A 26320-nucleotide genomic window follows, 5' to 3' on the forward strand; every position below is an offset into this window, starting at 1 on the left:
CCCAATCTAGAAGAAAGATGCTTAAACCCTTGCATACTTCAGGTTGTCATAATAGGAGACTTCATTGCACTGACTTAGTTGATCAATAATGTCTAACCTTTAATCTGGAAGTAAAATGGGTTTTCCAAACAAGTAAAAGAGGACTTTTGTTATTGTGAAGTGCTGTGCCAACAACATTAATAAAGGTGTGGATTAGAAACAAAAAAATACATTTTATGGAGAGGAAATCTCTAAAACCTGGAAAAGAGGAGCTTCATCTCTTAAGGAACACTGTATATTCATATGCTTAAGAAAATGCCATTTTTAATCATGAGCCATGCAGTACCTTTAGAAAAATTATGTAGCGTGTATTTATCCTAAACAGTGTCAGATACCTCAGGTTAATAGGCACATTTCCATCTGCTCTCTTGTTTTATGCCTTTTTGCAGCATTATCACAGTACTAGAGGACCTTTTTGTGTGTTCAGGGAATGCAAACAGGTACATTATGGGTGCTGTCAATACAGTAGGAAAAGATAAGAAGCTCTCAGAATCTGTTTTTCTTACTCTAGCCAACACGTGTATATGTCCAAGTACAATTTTGTGCAAGAGATGGATAATTTAATGTTCTGGTGCCTAAATTGTCCCAGTATACAAAACTTTAAACAGCATTATGGCTGCGTTTGTTTTTATGTATCTCTAGAAGGATTAGGAGGAGTTGGAAGGGGTAGTCATTTATTATGTACATAGAGAAAATTGTGTATTATATGACTCTAGACACATACAAGTAAAGTGCTTGATTTCTAGGTCATGAGTTCTGGTTCAGACCAAACAAACTGAGAGTAACTGAAAAATAATTTGTAAAATGGTTTCACTGCAGTTGTCACTGGACAGTAACTCTTTATCTTATTATTGAAGACAAAACCCCCCATGTTAATCATAGTAAGCACAGGACCTAGTAAATAAAAGAACTGGTCTTGTAGGGAGAGAATTAAATGTCTTCAGTGTGTTTGGGTTGCCACTGTATCCTCTGCAGCAGCTGAGCAAGAACAACACTGCTAAAGGCATGGCCAAATTTATTCCTTTCTGAAGTGTCAATGAACTTCCAAATTAGACATGTAGCCTTTATTTGGTGATTTGTTATAATTCCATGACCAAGTAACTGAAGTTTAAAAAGCATACCAAAGCCAGAAGGATCTAGAGGAAAGACATTAAGAACATACAAAATTGTTTCTGATTTATCTATAAATTTATATAATTGTAAAATAAATTTCTAGTTTTATGATTTTATGGTTTCTAGTAAATGAATTGGAGTCCTTGCTGACATCCCAGAATACATTCATAACAAAATTAAAGGAAGAATGTTGTATGCTGGCAAGGAAGCTGGAGCAAAAATCAGAAAAATACAGGTTAGTATATTTTTTTTCTTATCCTGTCCCTTTTATTATTAGGATATGCTTCTTCATTTTTTAATTTGTATTTTAATATTTTTTATTATTTATCTTACGTGTTACACATCATTTCAATATAATATATGCCACTTCAGAAACAGGGGTGCGAAACATTGCACTTTTCAGATTATTTCCAGCTATTACTTCAAATTTGTTAGGTAAATCCAGTCTAAAAATTGCATACCATTTTCTTCTTGATGTTCAGATTCTTAATGTGAAGCATGGAAAACTGTTTTCAGAGCTACAAGAGAGTTTATGTGAAATTAGATGAAAAATGAAATATTTAAAATTTTCAAAACTGTAGTATGTTCTTATTGTTTATTTAAAGCTTCATTCACAATACTATACACTGAATAATTATCTCTGAAATAATTTTTCTCAAAAATGTTTGTCATTGATGCTCAGATTGTGCTGCTGCTTGTTAGGTGGTGCTTTCAATAGCATGTCTAAATGTAAAGCCATTTAAAATTCACGAAAGCAGCAGTAACTGGTTTAAATAAATACAGAAATATTAAGGTATCTTTTTAAAAATTCTATAGGACAAAACTGTTTTGTAGTTCTACACCAATAAATCATTTGATTGTTACATTTTCACTTCTGAAAATACAGTGTGTTGAAACTTTTCACGGTGGTTGTGTTTAGACTTTTAAACAAGCCTTAAGAGGCGAGTTGACGTTTTCCAACTTTTGTAAATTTAGTGGAGATAGAATTTGGTAATTAAGGGTAGGATAGCTTATGAGAAATAAGGAAACTATCCAGCAAAGATGGAATCAGTTCTTAAGGTAAGATTCTTCTGCTGGGCAGCTTCAGGCATCCTTTTGAGGTAACATTTTAGGGGCAGCACTTAAGGTGGTAAATTGTCTACCTCAGTATCCTGTTTCCAGGAATGGTCAAAGGGGAATGATGTAAATAGATGGCATGTATCTCTATATAATGATGCTTCCCACAGGTACTGCCTCCAGTGCCCATCCTACTTTCCACTGAATATAAAGTTAAGAATATAATTGTTAAGATGCTGAAGTTGAGAGATGAATTCTGTCCAGAGTGTATGGGGAAGAAGTGAGAGGAAATTATCTTCCCTTGCAAATATCACAATGGATACTTGAGAGAGGAGCAAGCAATTTTTTCTTCTGACAAAGCAGAACTCCTCTGTACAAAATTTAGAGATTCAAATTGTATTATTATTCCAGCAGTAAAAATGCACACAGACTTTGTTGCTAGAGCTTGCAGTCACAGAGTAGTAACTGTAAAAGGATGAAGGAAAGACAGAAAACATACTGTGAAAACACATTAGTCTCTGAAAATAAATACTAGAGATTGCCAAGTGTTTCTCCACCTAGCAGCATTAGCTGACTGTGTCAAGAACCTGAAAAAAAGGAAAAGGAGCCCTCTTGGTTCTCCAGAAAGTGGTATGTTTTGTGCAAGAAACAGTATGGAAGAATGTATGAAAGTCGTTCCGAGAAGCAGCCCTAAAATAGCGTGAGCTTGCCTTCGTTAGGATGGGAGCTGCTGCAGTCAATAACAAGAATGGAGAAATAGGTAGGGATGAAGAAAGCACACGAAAATGACTACAGAAGGGTGGCATGGGGAGAGGGTAGGAAACCTTAAACTAATAGATGCCATCAGAAAGTGACACAATCAGGAGATCAGATGCAGAAAATTACTTCCAAGTGTTAAATGCATGGACAGTATATATCTTTCACTAGCATCTCTCTGAAAGGCAATCTTCATGCTTATTGTCACTGGTTGTAGTCTAAAACCACACTTGTGAGACAGAATGTCTTCCGAAAAAATAATAATTTTACAAAGGTTTTATAACTTATTATGTACATGAACAAGCAGATCATGAAGCAGCAGCACAGAAAAGATTTTAATTTTGTTTCTGTGGTTTTGACCTTATACACTGAATTCTGGACCTGGGTGTATGTTTTCTTGCTATGCTCCTAGAATTTTTGTGCATTGGTTTCCATGGAGTTAAGAAATCACTGTATGCTATCGGTACCAAGGTTTGGGTTTTGATAGAAAGCAAAGGGCCCACTTGTAATAAGAGGTATTTCAGACAACTACTTACTTGCACAGTTTTGGTGTGATGCCTCTGAAATACACATATACTTTTATATTTAATACAGGTTTTCTGAGTAATGTAAACTGAAGTTTTCTTGGTTTTATGTAAGATGGAACCAGGATTAGGAAAGCTTCACAGAGACAATGTCAGACAAATGATAACCTTCTCAAGCTGTGCAGAAAGAAGATAGTATGACTGTGAAGGTTTTTGTATGCACAGGGATATATTAAAATACAGTCCTTTGTTGATTTCTTTGAAGTTATTTTGTTGAGGGTTTTGTTGTTGTTTTGGGTTGGTTTGGGGTTTTTTGTTTGTTTATTTGTTGTTGTTGTTCTGATCATCACTGTCTGAGTTTCTAGGTTGTAGATTAATGCTTAACACTACCCACTGTGTATTTGTGATTTGCGTTTTGTAATTAAGGGGAACAATGGGAGTCCATTGGGTCTCATTATATATAATGGTTGGTTTAATTTGTTTCGCTTCTATCTTGTTAATTGTAAATTGATCATTAAGATTTGAATTCTAATCTGTCACCAGGGTTGTGAGTATTGAAGCTAGAGCAATGATCCTGCTTCTAATCACTGATGATGAGAAACAAATTTTATAATTTTGGTACATATTGCAGTTCATATATTTTAACACTGTATTTTATGACGTTATAAATATTGTTAAATGACTTTTAGTGTAGTTTTACTGTTTTGGACTATAATGTATAAATTATATTACTGGTTTGGCAACAGCAGGCATCCAACTGTGTGAGTTTAATTGAAGTAAAGAACACACACTCGGCTGAACTATTTTTATGCCTGTTTGGTTGACTGCAGTCATTGCTCTCAATACCAGAAGTGAAACGTTTGTTGAAGGTAGCCATACAAAGACATGAAACAGTCTGTCTGAAGAATCAGTCATTTAAATTATATGCAGCAACACTGTGTCAGCAGAAAATATTTTACAGCAAGTATTTAATTGCTGTACAAGTAAACAATTGGTTTTAAAAGTAGGAAAAGGCAGTGCTTAAAATGCACTGCAGTGCAAAAGGTAGTTCAGAGGAGTAAAGGCAGCATTGCTATCTTAGTGTGCAAAAATCAGCACATCCTAAAAATATCCGAAGACTGGCTATTTAACATTTGCTGGTTCTTTGCCTCCACTACTTGAATATTTTAGAGGAATCTGTTTTTTTTCCAAGAGTTTTCCAGAAAGGACTGTAGATAAAAACTTAACTTCTATTTAAAAACAAATTTAAAACTTTCTTAGTGGCTGAGCTGATCCAGAAGCATCGGGGTTTTTTTTTTTGTTGTTCCTGTCTTATGTCCAGTCATTATCAGTTACTTTGAATATACTAACAAGTAAATGAGATTTGACAAAATCTATTAACCCATCTACTTACAAGCATGCATTTTAAATTTTGATGTGACACAGCTTTCTCAGTGCGTTTTCATAATAGTACAGATTTCTTACAGGTCTTTTTAGTCTATTAGATCTCAGAAGCTTACACAGATGCATGAACATGACTGTCTGGTGGGGCCAGGCTGAACCTGCAGAAATGCAGCTTCATGCAGAATTCTTCTCAGATGGCAACAGTCCAAATATCTGCATGCTTTGTCTTCTCTAAAGTCCATTACAGCTTACAACTCAGTCTGTTAGACCTGAAGCAGTTTATGCTGTGTCCTCTAGTTGCTCTGGATCATTCAGATAGTGCTTAGTGCATAGATTTTTCTTATTTACCTCTGTCCCTGGCATTACATGGGGGCTACCTCTGAAGTTCAGGACTGTATACATTGACACCTGTCTCCCTCTCTGATTCCTGCTGTGGCAGCTTGGAAACAGAGTAGTTCAGCAGCATTTCCACAGATGTGGCCCTACCTCTGGCTGGGTGGATGGCTGCTCCTAGTATAAATGCGCTATCATGTTAAGTACAGTTTTTCAGCCTTATTACATTTATGGTTGGTTTTATGAGAGTTTTTTTAACCTAGCAATTTTTAAGTTATTTAAATGGTGCATAGAATGAACTATCTTGAACTTTGGATGGGTGTCGGGTACCCAGTCTAGCACTGAGACTGGTGTTCTCTCTTAAATCCTGAAATGTGAACCTTTTCACAGTGACCTTAATAAGCATTCCACCCTTCATACGTGCTGTCCTCTAGCGTTTCAGTGTAACAAAATACTTGAATCTGTGTGGATATTTACTTGGAAGGGACATTGTGTAGGTAGTTTTAACTGGAAGGAATCTTTTTTTCTTGTTTTTTCTTTTGAGTTCAACTGTAATTATAGAAAGTGACTTAGGAGAAGTGAACACAAGTAGCAGGGTTCAAATTGTCAGCCACTTAGAACTGTGTTTTAGAGAATAAGGATCATGCTACTCTTGTTTTTAGTGAATTTTGAGTAGTGTTTTGGTTGATTTGAATCTGATGGTCTTTCCAGAAAGATTTTTTTTTTTTGGGGGGTACCTTCAAATGTACTGGAAATGAGTAGGTCCTTTTAAAACTTTTGAGATTTTTATCACTTTAAAAGTTGCTTCCACTGTTTCTGTGAATGAGACAGCCACATATAAATACAGAAAAAGAAGCAGGATTGACTGTTTGGGAAACCCTACAAACATGATAATTAGAGCATTCTTCTCACGGCAAATGCTCTTGTTGCATTTTGCTGACAAAAAAGGAACACAATCTTGAATTTAGTTTCTGTTACCACTTAAATGGGCTTTGTTGAGCTGCTCTGCAGTGGACCTTTACTTTTATCCACTGATTCTTTCTTATAGTATCAAGTACAGACCACATTTATACTGTGTGACAAAAATTGGGCCAACTGGTAATGCTTTTTTATTGCTGACGTGTATGTTACTAGGGTTTCTGTTAAATGATAGGTATAAAAATCTGACTTCAGTTGCCTTCCTTTAACATTCTGCCACTGTTGCGTATCTGTTCAGGACACTTGCATGTCTAAGTTGGATGAACAAATACATCAGCACAACCATGATGTATTTGCCAGTGTTGTTCTTTAATAAAGATGCAACTCCTTATCTAAATTCCGTTGCATACAGTCTTCTTCCAAAATTTCCCCTGCTAAGTTTTTAGATTCACAGATGATATCAAGTATTGTTCTCTATTTAAACAGGAGAAGTGTATGTTGTTATTTCCAGATTTAAGTTGTCAGAGTAACAACATGTTTTTGAGGGAGTAGTATTCCTTTTCCCCTTGCACTTTGTTGTATTTTTCAGATTGTCAGTTGTTGTTGCATTCTGTAACAGCCAGAAAGGTAAAGTATCTTTCTGCCGTAGCTGCAGCATATTTAATTTTGTGATTTAAAGATATATCTGAAGCTTCTTAACCTCAAGATCTGGAGTGGCAGATGCCATAAAAAAAAAAGAATTGCTTCCTTTTGATTCTTGCTTTCTGTTGGTATAGCAGATTCTGACATGTTCTCATTAACCTTTTCCAAAGAGTTAAACTCTACAAGTGCATAATGTATATTTTATCACAATTTAATCTGAGATCTTTTCCTGATATTAAGAAACAGCTCATGCCTGTTTCTCCATGGGCTGATGGTTAGAGATATAGCAAGTAGCAGTCCCAGGTCATCCATGGATCTGCTCACCCATGAAGAATCAGAATTGCTAGAAGTGACTAATTTTCTTAAAGGCTGTGCCAAGTTTAATGTTGGTTAGGGTGTGCCTGTATGATTTGTCCCTTGTTTCTTAAGGGTTTATTAATTTCCCCTCTTAATGTGTTGCTTGTTGCTTTTTCTTTTTTCTTTTTTTTTTTTTAATCCATGTAATGGTATTTTGGGCACATTAGATTAATGAAGTTTCTAAAACAGTACCACTATTGCAATTTCAACCTGTACAGTGCAGTAAATGGAACAAGTAGCCAGTGAGTAGCCATTTTTAAAACTAGACAGTAGCTTTTACGAAGAAAGTTGTGTTTTCAAAATGCTTAGCAAAGGTGAATTTACATTTATTGGTCTTACTTAACATCAACATGTAATGTTGAATGATGTACCTGTTTAAATTGGGCTGAATTTAGCATAGCTAGCCTATGACTGAGTGAATACTACTATGGATATATTTACCAGATACCATTCAGCATCATGTTCTTTTGTTTTAAGATTATTTGAAACAGTTTTGTTCCTCTAAGTTCTACTACTAGCCTGGTTTATGCATTACTTACATGTATAAAATTTTATAAATGCTGAAGCCACATATTGATAGCACGCTGCAGGGTGAAATCTGACAACATCCATCATCACTGTGTTTCACTTCTGTAGATCTGAAGTCAACCAGCTTAGTCAGGAAAAAGAGTATCTTCATGGCAGATTGGAGAAGATGCAGAAAAAGAATGATGAATTGGACCAACAATGTATCCAGCATGGGAGAATGCATGAGAGGATGAAGTCGAGGTAGGAGGTCCTTTTTAAACTGTCGGTGTGTGGTATGCTCTACTGTACCTGTTGTGTTGTGTAAACATAAAAATGACACTCTGTTGTTGAAAGTAATATTCTTTCCTTATGAAAATGACCAACAGTTTCCCCCAGGCATTCTGTCAACATTTTTTTGTAATATCTTTTGCTTGTGCCATTTTGGATAAATAAAAGGAAAGCTTGAACAACATAGTCTTCCAAAGAATTAAAGCTTAGTACATATGTGTGTGGGCTGCTTCGGCTGTTCTCTGCTCTAACTTGGATGGATTGTCTTATCATATTAAAAAAAAAAAAGAGGGTGGGAGAAGGGAGGAAGGAGGGAGGTTATTCAGTGCTAAGAATGTTGAGTACAGATGTGAATTCTGTTATGCCATGTAATAGGTGTATTTTTGGAGTTCACCATCTTACCTTTCCCAGGAATGTTCAGCGTGTATAAACAGGAGAATCTTACTGAAGATCTTAGTAACTAGAGAACTACTAACTGCTTCCAAGCATGACTACCCTTTTCAGACAAGCAACAACTTCTTCAGAAAAAGCTGGTAGCAACTATAGAAAAGCTACTATGGAATATTTTTACCAATACCACGGCTGTTCAGGCCAGAGTATCCAGACTGATAACACTGTATGATGTAGTTTGGGTTAGATCATTGTGGAGACTTTTCTTTATGGTATCAAAAAGTTTATCTATGCTCTCTTGTTCTGTTTTCTACTCCACATTCAGTGTAACAGGCACTAGAAAGAACTTAAGCATGGTTGGAAAGGTAGAGAATAAAGATGGGAAGATAGCTAAGAGGCAACTCTGCAAACTCAGTCAGCCAGGTTACCTCTTGTCAGTAGTTAAAGGCAAAATGTAATTTAACTTCATTTGGACTAGATAGTCCTGGCTGGGAAAAATTCTGGTTTGCTTTTTTTTTTTTTTTTTTTTACCACTAACCACCTGACAGGAACAGAGCTTGCTTGTATTGAAGCAGCCAGTCTTGTATGCTCTTTTTTTCAACCACTGATTTTTAACTTTTTTTTTCTTTTTCTTTTTCCTGCCCTCTCTTTGTTCTCAGTCAGTATATCAGCTTCTTTCTTGCAAGCTCTCCATACATTCTTTTCAGTCATCCAGACCCCCTTCTTTCCTCCTCCTTTTCAGATTTCTGTCTGTAATTCATCCTGTTCTTCTGTAACTCCAGATTGTCATCGTCTATAACATAGCTTAGAGAACAAAGAAATCCAAACCACTACAACTGTGTTCCTAATCTATCTGGCCACATTATCTTTCCATTTATCTTGCCTTCCTTTTGTCTTCTTCATTTGTGGTGGATTCTTAGCATATGTGGGACATGCGCTGAGGACTCAGAGTTACTTTCTAGGGAAACAAAAATTGTTGGGTTTTTTTCCCATTCCTGTTGTTCTTCTGCAGAATTACTAGCATCTAGTTGAATTTAAGAGTGCTCTGTAAGTTTTTAGGACAACATTTCCTCTGTCAGAACCAAATAAAATAGACCTACTGGAAAATGTTGCTCATTCTCTGCTGTGGCAGCAATGACTTACACTGGAAAAGATTGAAAGGATTAATCCAGAACAGAAAAGTGGTTTGAAAGCAGAGTGGTCATGCTGCAGGCAGTGCCTTACCTTCTGCCACTGTTTTGCTGACAAGGAGAGAAAACAGGCCGGTGATAACATTTGTCTTATTCATTATTTTAGCTGATAATCCCTGCCATATTTATATATTCCATCTGAATTATGGACAGTATACTTTACAGCATTTTTAGAGGGGACTCAACATGTTTTTCATGGTGATCTTGCACTATATTCACTTTAAATCCAGATAATAAATGACAAGGGTAATATAGTAAACTGCTTTTAAAATACCAGTGTAATCTGATTTTTAGTTTCCATGTGAAAACTGTGCTATATTTTCAGTATTGTTTCGCAAATGCTGTAAATTCGCTATGAAGTACTGAGATCTAGTGAAGAAAAGCAGATACTGTAGCTACTATAATAGGTGAATCTTGCCGTTCCTTGTGTTTATGCTGAGGGACTTCCATCAAATAAAAACAGTGATTTTTCTCATCTGAGTTTGAAAATAGAGGTCTGACTATGCTAGTCAGTAAAGACAGAAAAATAAAAAATGTGTTTTGCCTCAGATTTTCATCCGTCACTCTGATACTAATAATCACATCAAAATAATGCTAAGGATGATTACTAGTTTCTTGTCTAGCCATTGTTATTTTGGTTCCCTTTAGAAAGTTTCTTGTATCAAAATGATTTTCACTTTAACTTGGGACCTAGCATTGGCATTTGAATAGTAAGGAATTGTGATATTTAAGAAGAAATCTATCACTACGTGCGTTCTCCTGGAAGAATATCACAGGTTCTGATATAGCAATTCTGTGGAAGAGCCAAGATCTGACTGATCAATTGGAATTTCTTTTGGGGCAACAATGTTTTGGAAATTGTGATAGTTTCATTCCTGAAAATGAACAAGATGATGTTTTCTGTGCCATTCCTATCTTTCTATCTGAATGTGCTGCAAAGGAATATAATATAGTCCAAAGTGATAGAAGCAGGTTTTAAAGAAAGAGATTACTTTAAATTGCACAGACATTAAAGATGATTTTTGAATCAGCGTCTTCAACGTAGTGCAAATATTGATCTCTTGCAGTGTGTTTTTGTTCCGTGAAATACAGCATTAGAAGAAGTAGATGTTAAACGATACAGTTGATGCATATTCTTGGGACAAACTTGAAAGATGTAGGGTGACACATTCAGACTGCAGTGAAGCTTGTGAAGAGATGTTCGTTTAATATTATTAGACTAGCAACACTGTGGATCTCTGCTTGAGATACGTATTTCTCTTTTTTTATATTACTTGTTGCTGCTTGGATTTTTTTTTGCAGCTGTGTACTTACAATTTTAGACAGTGCTTTATTTAGCTAAGTAGATTATCTCAGAAGTATTAATTAATGTGACACAGGGCACATTCGTATAAATTTTCAACCTCAAAGCAAATTTTAGTATCAAAGTTTTCAAATCCCTGTTCTGTAGAAGTAGAAGTTAGCAGACAGAGAGTAGAGAATTTCTTACAAGACAGCTATAAAGATAGAAAACGAAGAATAAAAGAATGTATAGGAATGTATAGTAAAAATAAGAGGTTAAACTAACTTTCTGTTTTCCTTCTGTGCCACAAAACACCAAACAAAACAAACCACCAAAACAACCCACCCAAAAAAATCTCAACAGATTCCAGATGAAGGAAAATTCAAAATCACATGAATTGGATGACTCGAGGCATAATGTTTGTTTGTTCTCTCCTTTACCTGTTTTCAAACTTAATTCCAGGGCATGCATTATTACTTCTGTAGTTAGACCAGTGCTGTAAATGCAGATTGACTTTCTCACAAGCTCTATTTTCTTGTAGTTTGAGGAACAAGAAGAAAAAATCAAGAACCTGCCTAGATATGTTATTGATGGAACATGGTTCTGAATGAGTAATATTTGGCCAAGCTGCCATGGGTCAGGATTTCATCAGGCTATTTGAGCTTTCATTGAACTTACTTAACTCTTGTAGGTTGTTCATTTATGGCTTGGGTTTTCTGTATCTATTATTCTTCTTGTAGAGCAAGCATTTTTATTGCAAGTCATCTAAATCAGGGAATTTTTCCTGTGGACAGGTAGTGTCTAAAATGGGAAGCATTTAATTTAATATAACTAGCTCTTTTTTGTGTATGTTTCCCACCAAAGACCCAGATGATGTGTGGAAAGACAGCAAATGTGGACTAGTATCTTCAAGCAGGAGAAAATCCTAGGAAACTGCTTTTCTTTTTTCAAGATGAGCCACCTATGCCTTTACTTTTTATCAAGCAGCAAAACAAAAAATACATCAACAGTAATTTGTGTGAAGTATTAGACTCTTTTAATAAAACAAATTTAAAAGTTTCTAATTGCTTTTTTCCAAAACACTTTTTTTTCAAACGAAATTCAGTAGACGCGATCTGGGAGTACAGTTTTTTTGTTGTTTGGGTTTGGGTTTATTTGGGTTGTTTTTGTGTTTGTGGTTTGTTTTGTTTTGGTTTTTTTTTTTTTTTTTTTTTGGGTGGGGTTGGGGGTTTTTTTTGTGATTAGAGTTGGTATTACTGTTATTTCTGCTGTAATGTGTGCATGGGACTTTTTCTTGTGGCAGCTCTTTGGAGGTGCTAATGTTATATGTATTTCGACTGTATTTTTGCTAGCTAAAGTTAAAAAGAAGAGCCTACAGGACTGGCAGTTTGGGGCAGATGTGTGTCTATTCCTCAGGCATCAGTGGTTGTAAGTTAACTATAAAAATGTTACAGCCATCTGTGTAACAAGACGGCAGAGATCTGCTCTTGCCTGTTACTATAAATAAGAAGGAGATTTGTTTGACTTCATAGACATTGGATTTATAAAGACACTATGTGTCAAATTGTAACTACATGCCATGTTGCTGAGATGTGTCTGTAGCCAACTACCTGAGTTGTCTTCCCCTTCAGACATTCTAGTGTAGTGCAGCAACTGTGTGGAAATGTCTGTATAGCACAACGTGATAAATTATATTTGTTTTCTACCTGTGGGGAAATGTGTGATTCTTATGGATAAGAATATCTGCAAGAATAGATAAAATGTATTCTTAAATGGACCTCTTGAGGAGTTAAGAGAGAAAATGTGACATTCAGTTTGACACAATGATTTTAAAGGGTTTTCCCACTATTAAATTTATTTGTTGTTACTAAGTGATAGTGCATTCAAGATTATTTATGCATGAGAGAATATATATATGAGAATTGAGACACGTGTGTGTAACGTAAAAATGTACCAGCAATTTCAAGTAACTGATACATGAAATCACAATAGTTGGTTTGCTGTTAGTATTAATACTTATGAATAGAGATTTTGGATTTCTTTGGCAAATCTTCAGTAGAACGCTTGCATAAAATTATTTCTTGATAACTGGAGTAATTAAATTGCATTTAAAATTTTACATTTTCTACCTAGAGTTCTTGTTCATCTTTTTATGTGATTTTTCAAGAAATGAGTGGAAAAACTCAGTTTTTTTTTTTTTTTCCTGTCTTCCTTATTTTTAGTTTACTGATACATTAGGTTGGGGTTTTTTAAGTAACAGTGATTCAACTGTTACTTTCTTTTTACTAGGCTAATCATCTGTTTTGAAATATAATTATAAAATAATAAAAATAATGTGCTATATTGTGGTAAAAAGCTTTGTGGTCACTGTGTCCAGTGTTGCAGTGCAGACAGATAAAACTCTCAGCTCTGTCCAGAATTTGGGTTTATCACATTCACTTAATTTGCTTTTATTGCAATTTCAGACTTACACTTTATGTTGAGAAATGTACAGTCCAGAAAAGTAGTATTGGGAATTAGTCAGCACATGATGCATATACACATACTCACATATGTGGATGTATGTTGCAAATCCTGTCAAAGTCTGAAAGTGTATTTTGCTTTTGTTTAATGTTTGCATGTTTGCACACAGTTTACATGCTCTGGAATAGAAACTGCATGTTCAAAATGTCTCCTTTCCTCTTTCAGTTCTCTATTTCTCTTATTTATATTTGTCTAGATCCCCCCTCATATTAAAGGGATCTCGATATATAGTGTGCATATAAATGTATATATTATTTACACTTTTTAATATAGAATATTCCCATGAAATGTAGTTGATAAACAATATAGGCTCCCAAATACTGTTTTTAAAGATGTGTTCCCTAACTACTGGAATAGTGGACACATAAAGCAAAAAATTATCATAGTTGTTAGAAAACCTGAAAATGTATACCAGGAGTGAAATACAGAGTCTTCAGAAAACACTGCAAAATAGTATGCAAGTAAGCTGTTAGCCTTCTTAAGAAACAAATGACAAGCACAGGGAAACATCACAACAGATTTTTGGGTAGATATTTGGGGAATTTTATAATGTTCTCTAAGATGTATTCTGGATCACCAAATACTGTGTTCCTCTACTGCAGCTAAGTGTGTGTATATATAAAATACATACATACATATACATATATTCCTTTGAGAATTTGTTAATCTCCTTCGTAAAAGTCATTAGGCTTTGCTGCTCCAATTTGGACAACTGTTTCCAGCACCACTAATCTTCTGTTTGGGATCCTTCTTATTTTGGAACTGAATTTATTTCTGTTCAGCTTGTACCTACTTGTCTTTGAGCCAAAATTGAAGTAAGTAGTGCTTTTTGTAGATAGTGCACATTATTACAGGCAATAGTTGTATCTATTCAGTCCTATTTCTGATTAAGTAAAGCCTTCCTCCTTTGTTTTTCTTTTTTCAGTAAGCTCTCTGTCACCCTCATCTTTCTGATTGTTGGTCTTTTTTTGAAATCAGAACCTTCTACAGGGTTTTGGATAAGGGCATTTGAATATATCAAGAAATGGAATTAACTCATTTACTTGAAAATTCCTTGACTGGTGGATGCTGCAATCACGTTTGACTATTTGTCAGCTGCATAATCATAGAATTAGTAAGGTTGGAAAAGACCTTTAAGATCATCAAGTCCAACCATAACCCAAATACCATGACTGCTAAACTATATCCTTAAGTGCCACATCTACACACTTCTTGAACACCTCCAGGGATGGTGACTCCACCACCTCCCTGGACAGCCTGTTCCAAAGCCTGACCACTCTTACAGTAAAGGCTTTTTTTGTAACTTCCAATCTAAACCTCCCCTCGCACAATTTAAGTCTATGCCCTCTACTCCTATCACTAGTTACTTGGGAGAAGAGACTGACACCAACCTTATTACAACCTCCTTTCATGTAGTTGTGGAGAGCAGTAAGGTCTCCCCTTAGCCTTCTCTTCTCCACATCTAAACAACCCCAATTCACTCAGCCACTCCTCATGCGGTGTCCTGCAAACCAGCCTCATTGTTCTTATCTGGACATGCTCTAGGACCTTGATGACTTTCCTATACTGTGGTGCCTGGAACTGAATACAGTATCACAGAATTACTGAGGCTGGAAAAGACCTCTGAGATCATCAAGTCCAGCCTATGACCTAACACCACCGCATCAGCTAATCCATGCCACCAAGTGCCACATCCAAGCTTTCCTTAAAGACCTCCAGTGATGGCATCTGCACCACCTCCCTGGGCAGTCCATCCCAGTGCCTGATCAGCCTTGCTGTGCGGAAGTGCTTCCTAATACCTAACCTAAACCTTCCTTGGCACAGCTTCATACCATGCCCTCTTGTCCTGCCAGTGGTTGCCTGGGAGAAGTACTCGCCAGGCCTGAGCACAGGGGCACAACCAAACTCCAAACTGGACACACTGTTCTTGATACAGGCCAGGATGCTGTTGGCCTTCTTGGCCACCTGGGCACACTGTTGGTTCATGTTCAGCCAGCGGTGCATCAGCACCCCCAGATTATTTTCCAGCAGGCTGCTTTCCAGCCACTCTTCCCCAAGCCTGTAGCTTTGCTTGTCGTTGTTGTGACCAAAGTGCAGGACTCGACACTTGGTCTTATTAAACCTTGTCATATTAGTAGTTAATAATCCTTCTCTGTCCAAGAAGTGCACTCAGGACCTCTTCCTCCCAAGTAAATATACATTGTTAGCAGAGACTTTTGCTATGAAAAGACAGTGTGTAAAGTCCCTCAAGTAAGACTTTATACTGTAAAGTTTCATCCTATGTCTGCTATTTTTCCAGTTTTCTGAGTCATTCGTTTCTTCTGTGCAGTATCTTTGAGCTTCTCCAGGCTGATGACATCTCCTCAGTTCATCAGCCCACTCCCACTTTTTGTGCTGAGTCATAATACAAAATATTCAAAAATCTGTTTAAACTTGAAGAAATCCACTTGTAATTCTTCCTTGCCTTCAATTGGTCCTGTTGACTGTGCTTTCTTTCAATCAGTTACTTAACAGCTTGCAGATGGGGCATGACATGTAATGTTTTGCTGAAGTTAATGTAGGTAAGATTTATTGCATTTCCTTCATAAAAAAAAAACCAAACAAAAAAACCCCAACAAAACACCAAAAAAACATCTATCAAATAATTTAGGACTGATGTGACAGAATCTGCTTTGTCTTAACTTGTTTCAGTTTCTCATGTTTACCATTTATTTTCATGGCCTTATATTCTTTTTGTTTTAAATTTTTTTGTATACTTTTCATGCATTTGAGATCCCATTAATGGACTGGTAATTGCTGAGTTAGCTTCTTTAAGGATTAGTTAATGCTGCATCTGTTTTAATTGCACAAACAATAGTAAATGTCATAAAAGAGGATGTAGAGGGGAAAGTGACAGTGTCTGTGTTCACTTTGCACATCAAGACATCTGGTCACCACAATTTTATTATTTTAGAAACTGAAGAATATTATCTGGGAAGATGATCCTGTAAACTGGGCAGTAGTTAGTGTCTCAAAGAGCTAGGTAGAAAAATAGCCAGGTTTGCTGACTTCTGTGTTGAACAGCTATCAACACTCTAATACCTCCTCTGCTAAGAGTATGGTAATTGTCCATTCTTCTACTCTACTGCTTTGATGTACTCTGATTTCTCCAAAACAGATGTGAGAATGGTTGTTGTTTGTGCCCCAACTTGTTGGAGTCAAAACCTTCAGCTCGCTAATAGTAAGCTTGTGTTCTTGTCTACCAGGAATGTAAAAAGCCCTGAAATAAGTGTGACATAAAATAGCACAGCATAAGGTTCCTGGCTGTTCTTGTTACTTTCTGTTGTCAGCACAGTTGTTGGTTTTCAAATTTAAATGTTAATTTAGCGTTAAGGAAGAATTCTTGAGTCCTTTAAAATGGAGGTGGATAAAGGTGATGTCTTTGACAGCTCAGGCCAAACTCTCCTTGATATGGCAAGATCTAGAAAGCTTGGCCCTGTGCAGATCATAACACTGATCACAGAATTCATAGAATGGTCTGGGTTGGAAGGGACCTACAAAGGTCATCTAGTTCAGTGCTCTCTGCAATAAGCAGGGGCATCCTCAACTAGATCAGGTTGCCCAGAGACCTGTCGAGCCTCACCTTGAAAAGTTTCCAGGGATGGAGCCCCAGCTACCTCCCTGGCAACCTGTTCCAGTGTTCCACCACCCTCATGGTCAAGAACTTGTTCCCAACATCCAATCTAAATCTACTCTTCTGTAGTTTGAAGACATTGCCTCTCATCCTGTCAGTACAGGCCTTTGTAAACAGTCTCCCTCCATCATTCTTGTAGGTCCCTTGGAAGGCTGCTATTAGGTCTCACCAAACCCTTCTCTTCTCCAGGCTGAACAACCCCACCTCCCTCAGCCTGTCTTTGTAGCAGAGGTGCTCCAGCCCCCTGATCATTTTTGTGGCTCTCCTCTGTACCTGCTCCATCAGGTCCATGTTCTTCTTGTATTGAGGGCTCCAGACCTGTACACAGTACTCCAGGGGAAGTCTCACCAGAGTAAAGTGACAAAACCACCTCGCTCGATCTGCTGGCAGCACATCTTTTGATGCAGCCCAGGATGTGATTGGCTTTCTGGGCTGCAAGCACACACTGCCTGCTCATGTCCAGATTCTCATCCATCAGCACCGCCAAGTCCTTTTCCATAGGGCTGCTTTTTTATCACTGCATCCCCCAGTCTGTATTGATAGTGAGGATTGTTCCAGCCCAGGTGCAGAACCTTGCACTTGCTCTTGTTGAACTTCATGAGGTTGACCTGGTCCCATCTCTCCATCTTGTCCAGGTTCCTCTGGATGGCATCCCATCCCTCTGGCATATTGACAGCACCACTCAGCTTGGTGTCATCTGCAAACTTGTTGATGGTGCACTCGATCCCACTGTCTATATCATTGATACAAGTACTAAACAGCACAGGTCCCAGTATGGACCCCTGAGGGACACCACTTGTCACTGCTCTCCATTTGGACATCAAGCCATTGAGTACCACCCCCTGGATGTGACCATCCAGCCAATTCCTTATCAACTGAACAGTCCACCCATCAAATCCATATCTCTCCATCTTGGCAAGTAGGATGTTGTGGGGGACTGTGTCAAAGGCCTTGCAGAAGTCCAGATAGATCACATCCATAGTTCCTTATCTGTTGACGTAGTCAGTTTGTCATAGACTGCCTGTCATAGACTAGGTTAGTCAGGCAGGATTTGCCCCTAGTAAAGCCATGCTGGCTGTCTTGAATCACCTGCCTGTCCTCCATATGCCTCAGCATGACATCTGGAAGGATCTGTTCCATGATCTTCCCCAGCACAGAGGTGAGGCTGACAGGTTGGTAGTTCCTAGGGTCCTCCTTTTTACTCTTTATAAAATGATGCTGGAGAACGTGTATCATTGGACAGAACTGTACTGTGGTTTTCCAGTGAAATCCATGTAATTTTTCTCCATTTGCTACAAACTTTCAACTGTGTTAATTTTGGTTAGGGGTTGCTTCTGGTCGTGACATGTGATCATTTCTCTGTTAATCCACCAGTTACTTTTCACCATCATATGTTCTTTGAGACGCTTTTACCTTCAGTTGCTGGACCTCATGGACCAGTCTGTCTTACCACTTTCCTCAGAGATGTGAAATAGAAAGTGAGCAAGCTAGATCAAAGTTCTCATGTCCTGTCATGAAACAGCCTGAAAAACATGTCACAGTTCATTTAATTTATCTGCTAAAAGCTGTCCAGAGCTACAGAATAAAGGCTTCTACCTAGGATAATAGCCTTTCAAATATGGTGTAAATTCTGGAGGACAACCCTCCTCGTGTTCTTTGTAGGAGTATATACCATTGAACAATCTTCAGCAAGTCCTGATTGTTTTGACTATCTAAAAAATGGAATTGTTGAAATGCCTGTTTTACTCACTGTATTTTCTTTCTTCCATATTGTATTACATCTATACTTTTAAGGTTCATTTTTCTGTACTGTATTTCTGTGATATCCCTGTGATATGTTAGAACATTAAAAAAAGAAAGTGTTTTCTAATAGCCACTGTGAGACTAACACTATGCAGTAGTTCAGCAGTAAATACCTAGTTGGGATATTTAACTATAATTGGAATCTTTCTATTGGGCCTGAAGTGAACTCACAGTAATAGTAAAATCTGACTGTTAACCCATTTGGCAAACTACTTGAAGCAGTAGCAGATTTCCTTCTGGTTTTGATCTCTGTGTATATTACTCTGAGATTTTCAGACTAAGGCTATTTGGAATCCTCCATTCCATATAGGGAGAACTGAAAATGAAGATAAATGATAGCATTTAAATAGCTTTTCAAGTGCATCATGAAAATTTACCAGCTCTGTAATAAAATCTATGCCCCTGCTTGCTCTCAAGGTTGTTGTAGTAAGAGGAGGAGACTCAAAACTTTGACAATTTATGTTTTTAATATAGTAAGTGAGAAGATTTGTGCAGGGTTGTTGGAAGGCTGCTTTTTCCTGGTAGCTTCAGTGTTTACACTGCTTCTGCAGGGTCCAGTCCTGCTCCTATCAAAGTTGATATAACTGTGAATGCTTGTATTTTCCATGTATAAAGCTAACCTGCATTTGAATCTTTGAGTGTCTATCCTTGATGTGTCTTGTGGCAGTAGTTCCATAAGTAATGTTGCATTTAAAGGCAGGGGTATTTTTTTCCTTCATGTCTTTTTTTTTTCCATCTTTCAAACTATTGGAATTGCTGTTGTTTATACATTATGAGACTGAAGACTTCTTTTTCCACTGGTTTTGTTCTCTAAAACACAGATAGAATGTTCTTTTGACTATTTCTTGTCAAACTCACAAGATTCTTTTCTGGAGCTCCAGTCATAATTCATTATCAGTTTGAAAGCACTCTTAAAAAAATGACCATCCTAAAAACTGAAATACTAAAAAGTAGTTGTGTTTATTTTGCCAGGCAATGGTACTAGTTGGTAGTAGTCTAATAGTAACAGACATTGTGCTTGATCCTGAATGATCTTTAGAACTCTGATTTGATTTAACTCAAGGTTACTAATTGCTTCCAGATCTCTGGTTTCTAAAGGTTGTCACAATGGTATGGCTGAAATTACAGTAATCTTTTCTCTGCTTACATAAAGCACTGCAATTTTTTTGAGTGCTACACTAGCACTTCCCACACTAACAGGGATTTAGCCTTAGTTTTAGCTACGTTACTTGCATGTAGTCAAAAACAACTTTGAGATTCTTGGTTTGATATTTTTTCCCCCCCTCCCTTTGCTTGGATCACTTTAGTGGCTGACCTTTTATATATAAAAATAAAACCCCCACCTCTGTGTATGCATATATGCATAGATATGCACACACAGATTTCAGAACTGAAAAAAATGTTCATCTGTGAATTGACACCAAGCATGGACAATTGTAGAGAATAAACATTTGGAAGCTTGTCACTTAAAAGCCCTCTAACTTTTAGCATCATGAAGGCTGTTGTAATCTGCTGAGCCTTATCACACGTCTTATATGATGCAAATACGTGCTTTTCAAGCAGTTTTATGAATAAAATGCACAAACAAGCTGATCAGAGGCAAGTGTATCCTTGGGAAGGGGCTTTCCCAAGGAAAACAGGAATGGAATTTCTTCACTGACTTTCTGTAATGTCATCCCATGTCAGTAAAATCCACTGGAAATGCGTCTAACATTTTGTCCTTTTTAAATTGCCATTTTTAATAGCAAGAAGACACTCCAGGCAGTGTATTTCTGGAGGATTATTACATTTCTCGTGTGGCTGAAGTCACTCACCCTTCAGCCTTATACCTCGCAACACACCCGAGGCAAGCAATAATTCCCAGCAAGGCACTGCCTGTCTTATATTATTGCTTAATTATTATACCTATTTAGTGCTGCTTAGAACATTATCAGCTGTTGAGAAAAGGTAATTATCACTAGTCAAATGAAAAACACTTTTTTGGCTGCCTTACGGATACACATTTTACTGGTACCTTGATACATAATGAAGCCTGATAGCAAAACTTTTGCTTGTCTCTTCTTCAAGCCACAGCTGTTTCCCTGCTAAATTCATCCCATCTGTCTCCCCTTCCGTAAGGCTGTAGGCAGTATAGCATAAGTAGAGAAGCAGTTCAGTGCTATTTTGGATAAACATAGCTGAAATTTGAATCTTTGCCATTTGCAATGCACACATTTTGTTTTACTGCTGTAAAGAGAGCTGTCAAAATAAAAACTACATGGATAATTTACTGAAATACAGTCAAATAAAGGGATGATCAAAGGGGAAAATGATGATAGAGGGTCACTCTTACTTTTGTGGTGTATTCTGAACAATGTAATTGTTGACCTCTTGACATTGCTGGGTTTGGAGAAATTGGTAGTGAATAACAAAAGCAGAAGCCACTGAATTAGAATATAGGATGAAGAAATCAGGACTTTATGCCAAAAATGTTAATTGTATCAGGCAATTATTTCTGATAGTGTCCTGTTGATATACCTGGCTATCGTATAGTTTTTTGCTTTTTTCATAAGGAGTATATAATTGTGTAATATAATGTAGCTTGAAAATTAAAACCAACATTTCTCTGTGTGGTGCTTTGTCTCTCAAAATAGGACACTGTCATGATCACTGTGGGGCAATGGCCATCTACACCCTCCTTTAGTCTTGCAGCTTTAGTTGACATGGAAAAATACGTAGTAAAGCTGAATATAATCTTCATTGAGTTTGTTCTAGATTGGGTTGGTGGCTTGTGTTTGAAATTGCAGACTTTGTGGAACAGAAGATCCAAATCCCGTTAAGGCATGCTTGATATCTCACCTTTGACTTGAATAAATTGAGTGGTGTGCCATATGCGATAGTTGAGTCAAAAAAACCCTTTTTTTCCAAAGTCCTGTATTCTGATGGTGTTAGAAATCCTGTGGTACCTCTAGTAAGGGGAGGGCTCTGTCCACCACATATTGGTTATTATGTTCTGTGTGGTCCATCTCAGAGAAGACTATTTTTTCAGTACCTTTGTCTATATGGCTGGTACTTATGAAGCTTTTGTAGGAGAATCTTGGAAGCTGTTTCTAGGTTGACTCTGATGTGTATTTGGGATAGTCTCATGTTCTGTGAAAGCTAATTCTTGAGGGCTAGAGCTTTCAAATTCATATTGAGCTAAGTAAAGTGAAAAAAGTACTGTGTTTGTACTAAACTAAAAAATGCTTTCATTGACAGAAGCAGATGAAGAAGTTAGTATTAGTGGATAATAAAATTAGCTCAATATAAAATTAATGTAAGTATTTCAAGCAGAAAGTTCCATTGGCAAAAAGCACTTTGTGGAGTATGCTGCTAAACTACTGACCTTGAGGTAGAGAAGGGGAAAAATTATGTTAAGTCATTGGCTTCTCCAGTATTTACAAGATTGTTTTCAAGCTGTATCAGAAGAAACAAAGCCTTTTGTAATATTACTACAAAAAGCACTGCTACATGAAAAACGTACATGGTGATTTTTCATGTAAATATATGTAAAATCAATACTCTGTGGCAAGAACCAAGACTGCATTACTCCTGCACATTTACAGGAATGTTAGAATCACTCTATATGGACACTAAATTGAAATAAGGATCTCGTAATCTGGGAGACTGAATGTTGGTATTTAGTCATCCTGTAACTGGTAAAACAGCTACTGTGCTAGAACTAGGACTCTCATTTATCAGTTTAAAGGAAGACTCCATTTTTAAAGGAAGCCAAATTTTTAAAGGACTCCTCTATACATAAAGGTATTTCCCCCTCTGCTTCCCTTCAAGCTTGACTGAAGGAATATAGACTTGTCTGAATACTTTGTGTCACGAAATTATTTTAGTAAACATCCAGGTACTAGGACCATCTTGGAACAGTTGCTTTTATGATAAATATTTTGTGATATTCTTGAAAGTCCTGCTAGTATCTGAGCTTCCATTTATAGCTTGGTCATCCAGTTTTGTATACAACTGTGTAAATCACTTGCAGTAAAAGGAGAATGTATAACATCCGATGGAACATGTGCATGTGCCAACTTAATGCTTCAAGAAACTTGATAATCTTTTTTTTTTTTTTTGGTCTCCAAAAGGAGAGATTTAGTTTTGTGTTGGTTTTCTGCCTATGTGTTTTCAGATTGGACAGAAAGCCCTCCATTTCCACTCCTTCCTTTTGCAGGTTAGTATAAGGACAAGAGGCAAAGAAGGAATTGTTCAAAGGGGATGATGTACTACCAGACAAAAAAATTCTATGAAGTAGTATGGAAGAAGAAAAAGACTTTTTTAAAGACAAAAGAAGAAAAAGGCATCTTGTTTTATGTTCCTTTCCCTTTACTTTTCATGGCTTTTGTGGTTTAAGGTAATTTTAGATAATGCATCTCTACATCTGGAAGGATTGTTTCTTTATAAAATTGTCCTGAAGATTTCTGAATCTTCTGAAACTTTCAAGTTTTTTTGGAATGTTCACACTGAACAAAAACCTCTGCTTGTTCAACATTTTTCATGTAGCACACTCATTTGCTCAGTTGCCTTGTGATGTACTTGATCAAAACCAAAAGCCAATATAATCTCTACAGTATATTACTACTTTTCACTCTTAGCTGTCTACTCCCACTTTCAGCTGGCTCTGAAGTTTTGGCAAATTTTAGACTTTCTTGTTGATGTCATTATTATTAATGCTTAGATGTTCTGATTAGAACGTAATTTGAAAGCTCCACTATTTGAAAGTAGCTTTTATTGTAATAGCAACATGACATAAACTGAAGAATACATTCCCCCTATATGGAACATAAATGTTTTTCTTCTTTCTTTGTCTAGGTTTTCCTAAAAAGAGAAATTGTAGCAAGTATTATAAGTGTAAGTCATCTGTAAAACAAAATTATAATCCCTTTCATTCAGCAATAGTCCAGATTTTTTTTCAATTAAAAGCACATGTGCAAAGCTTACTTTATATTGTTCTGTTAAAATGTTTCCCTCCGAACTGTTCTCCTGTAAATTGCTTCTGCACCCAGCACTGCCCTGCTCTGTTCACACGCCACCTGATGTACAGAAGCTACCCCAAACAAAGTTTGAAACTACTATTTATGCAAAAGCAGAGGTAAAATTAATTTTGGTAAAAAGCTGAACTATGGGAGTCCTGATAGATGAGACTAGGGGTTCTTCTAATGAATTTAACTATGTTAAAGCATTTCTGCAAGATAAATCAGCGATAATTCCCATAATAAGTTAAAGGAATACTTGTACTAATCAGTGGAACATCTGAATTCTTTCAGTCTCTTAAACACAACAGGTAACTACAGAGCAGAATTGAAAATGAGGGTCAAAGTTTGCATAAAAATTCCATCTTAAAAATTCTATTTCACTAAAATGGATTCTCTGTATTAAGATAAATTATATTCATACTTTAAATAGCACATTTTGGGATTCCTTCCGTTATAATCTTTATAGGAAGGACCTTTTTTCCCTAATACTTCAGTGACTTTCTGCATCAGATTTGATGCTAATGTTAGAGTCAGTTATGTTTACATCAAGAAATGTAAATTCAAATTAGATCTATTATTTAAATAGCATAATGAAAACACATGGTGCTTTTTAGTCATGTAATTAAAGAAATCTGTGCTGTCAGGAATTTGTGATCTAAAGATCAAATTCAGTTCCACAGGCAGCAGACCTAAATATTGGTGTACGATTTGGGGATTTTTGTCTTGCATCTACTTCAGCATAAATTTGTCTCTTGAGAGGATACTTCACCTAGGCCAGTGCTGTATTGTTTGAGATTTAATGCATAAGTACTGCACTTGACACTTTGTACAGGGGCAGTTAACTCTTAGCACAGAAAAGCTTGGTGTTTTGATGTCAAGATTATTTAACAGCTTATTTAACAGCAATGCTGGGAACTAAACTTTGTAGACAATGCTAGTTTACTTAGGAGGAAAAAGGTCCAAATCTTATCTTTAACAAAGAGTCTGATTAGCCATGCCTGCCACCTTTTTTTCCTTTCTTTCTTTCTTCCTCTCCAGTTGTGAAAGTAATTTTGTGCAAAATTGCATTTGAGTTCAATTATTCACTCATCCTGGGGCAGTAGCCTGTATTCACTTTCCAGCTGAGCCAACTGCAAATATGGGAAACAGACCAGCCTAGTATTCCATTGTTGCTGTACATAATGTGGTGTTTTGGAAATGATGATGAAGACAACCTGGATATTTCATGGATGAAATAGTAGATTCATAAACTGAAAGCTTTGCTTGCTATTTGTAATGGTGTGTTCTCCCTTCCTTTCAAAAGTCTGTATTTACAAATCAGAGATGTTGCTTTTATTTAAAAAGAAAAGAGGACAGAGAAAAAGAAAAAAAATAATAATCAAGGGTCTTTATGCTTTGAAGAAATCTTTGCCTGAATTGCTGGCTGAGTTCCCTCTAAAGGCCTGGATTCTTTCTTCAAAACTTGGAACCAGGTTCAGACCCCAGACAGGTAAGACAGACTATTTAGTGTACTTGAAGTCTTAGTTTTCTCCCCACAAAAATAATCTGGGTGTAAACACATAGGTTATTCTGAATTGCAATGGTTTGAAATGTCTTCCAATTGTCATGCTAATTAGGACCCTGAATTAAAAAGAATTTTTCATTTCTTTTGGGAGTGGTAGCTAAATGAAGACCTGTTTGTGAATTCTGTGGCTCATAGGTAGCTGCAAACCCTTAAGCCTCTTTGTCACTGTAATTTAGCTGAAAAATCATTTAGCTGCTCAGAGAAGCAACTTCTGCCTTCAGCCTCCTTACCTTAGGATTTTCCCTAAATTGAAGTAGGCTTGGATAGCACCTCACATGTTCACGTTTGCCAGTGCTGTTTCCCTCCTTATTCTGCTGCGTTTTGTCTTGGTCAGTGCTGTTGCTTAGGATTGCATAGCTCAGAGGTGGTACTGTGTTTGGTTTCCCTCAGTTATTTAAATCCCTAAAACATAAGTTCATGAGGTCATTTCCTGATTCTCTAAATGCTTTTTGTTCTGGTAGCTATCAAAGACTTCTGAGCATTTTGTTTTGAACTGGGATAGTTCTTTACCAAGTGTTATGCTTCAGTTTTATACATACTATAGTATACATCCTGAAGTTTCAGGTCATCTGTGAGTTGTGTGGAAATCATCATAGACTGGCTTAGTTTGGAAGGGACTTCCGAGATCACCTACTCCAACCCTGCTGCCTTGGGCAGGGACCCCATTCAACCAGACTTGGTTGCCCAAGGCCTTATCCAGTCTGGCTTCAAACACCTCCAGGGAGGGAGCATGGGCAACCTATTCCAGAGTCTCACCACCCTCATACTGAAAAACTTCTTCCTAAGATCCTGTCTAAACCTACTCTCCCTCATCTTAAAAAACATTCCCTCTAGTCCTGTCACTAAACATCTTTAAGGAAAGTTCCTCTCCATCTTTCTTGCAGGCTCCCTTCAGGTATTGGAAAACAGCTGTAAGGTCCCTCCCAGAGCTTTCTTTTCTCTAGGCTTTTCTCTAGCTCCTTCAGCCTATTCTCGTAAC

The 26320-nt window shown here is 36.9% G+C and overlaps 1 protein-coding gene across 1 annotated transcript in view; it reads left to right on the forward strand.

Annotated features, from left to right (window-relative positions):
• Positions 1-26320, forward strand: part of SDCCAG8 (SHH signaling and ciliogenesis regulator SDCCAG8) — a 106889-nt gene that overhangs the window by 60127 nt on the left and 20442 nt on the right. The window contains 2 exon segments of the mRNA XM_054396468.1: positions 1279-1387; positions 7758-7889. Coding sequence (XP_054252443.1) covers positions 1279-1387; positions 7758-7889 — 241 coding nt within the window.

The sequence above is a fragment of the Indicator indicator genome, chromosome 2 (genome assembly GCF_027791375.1).
Source record: "Indicator indicator isolate 239-I01 chromosome 2, UM_Iind_1.1, whole genome shotgun sequence".
Taxonomy (NCBI): domain Eukaryota; kingdom Metazoa; phylum Chordata; class Aves; order Piciformes; family Indicatoridae; genus Indicator; species Indicator indicator.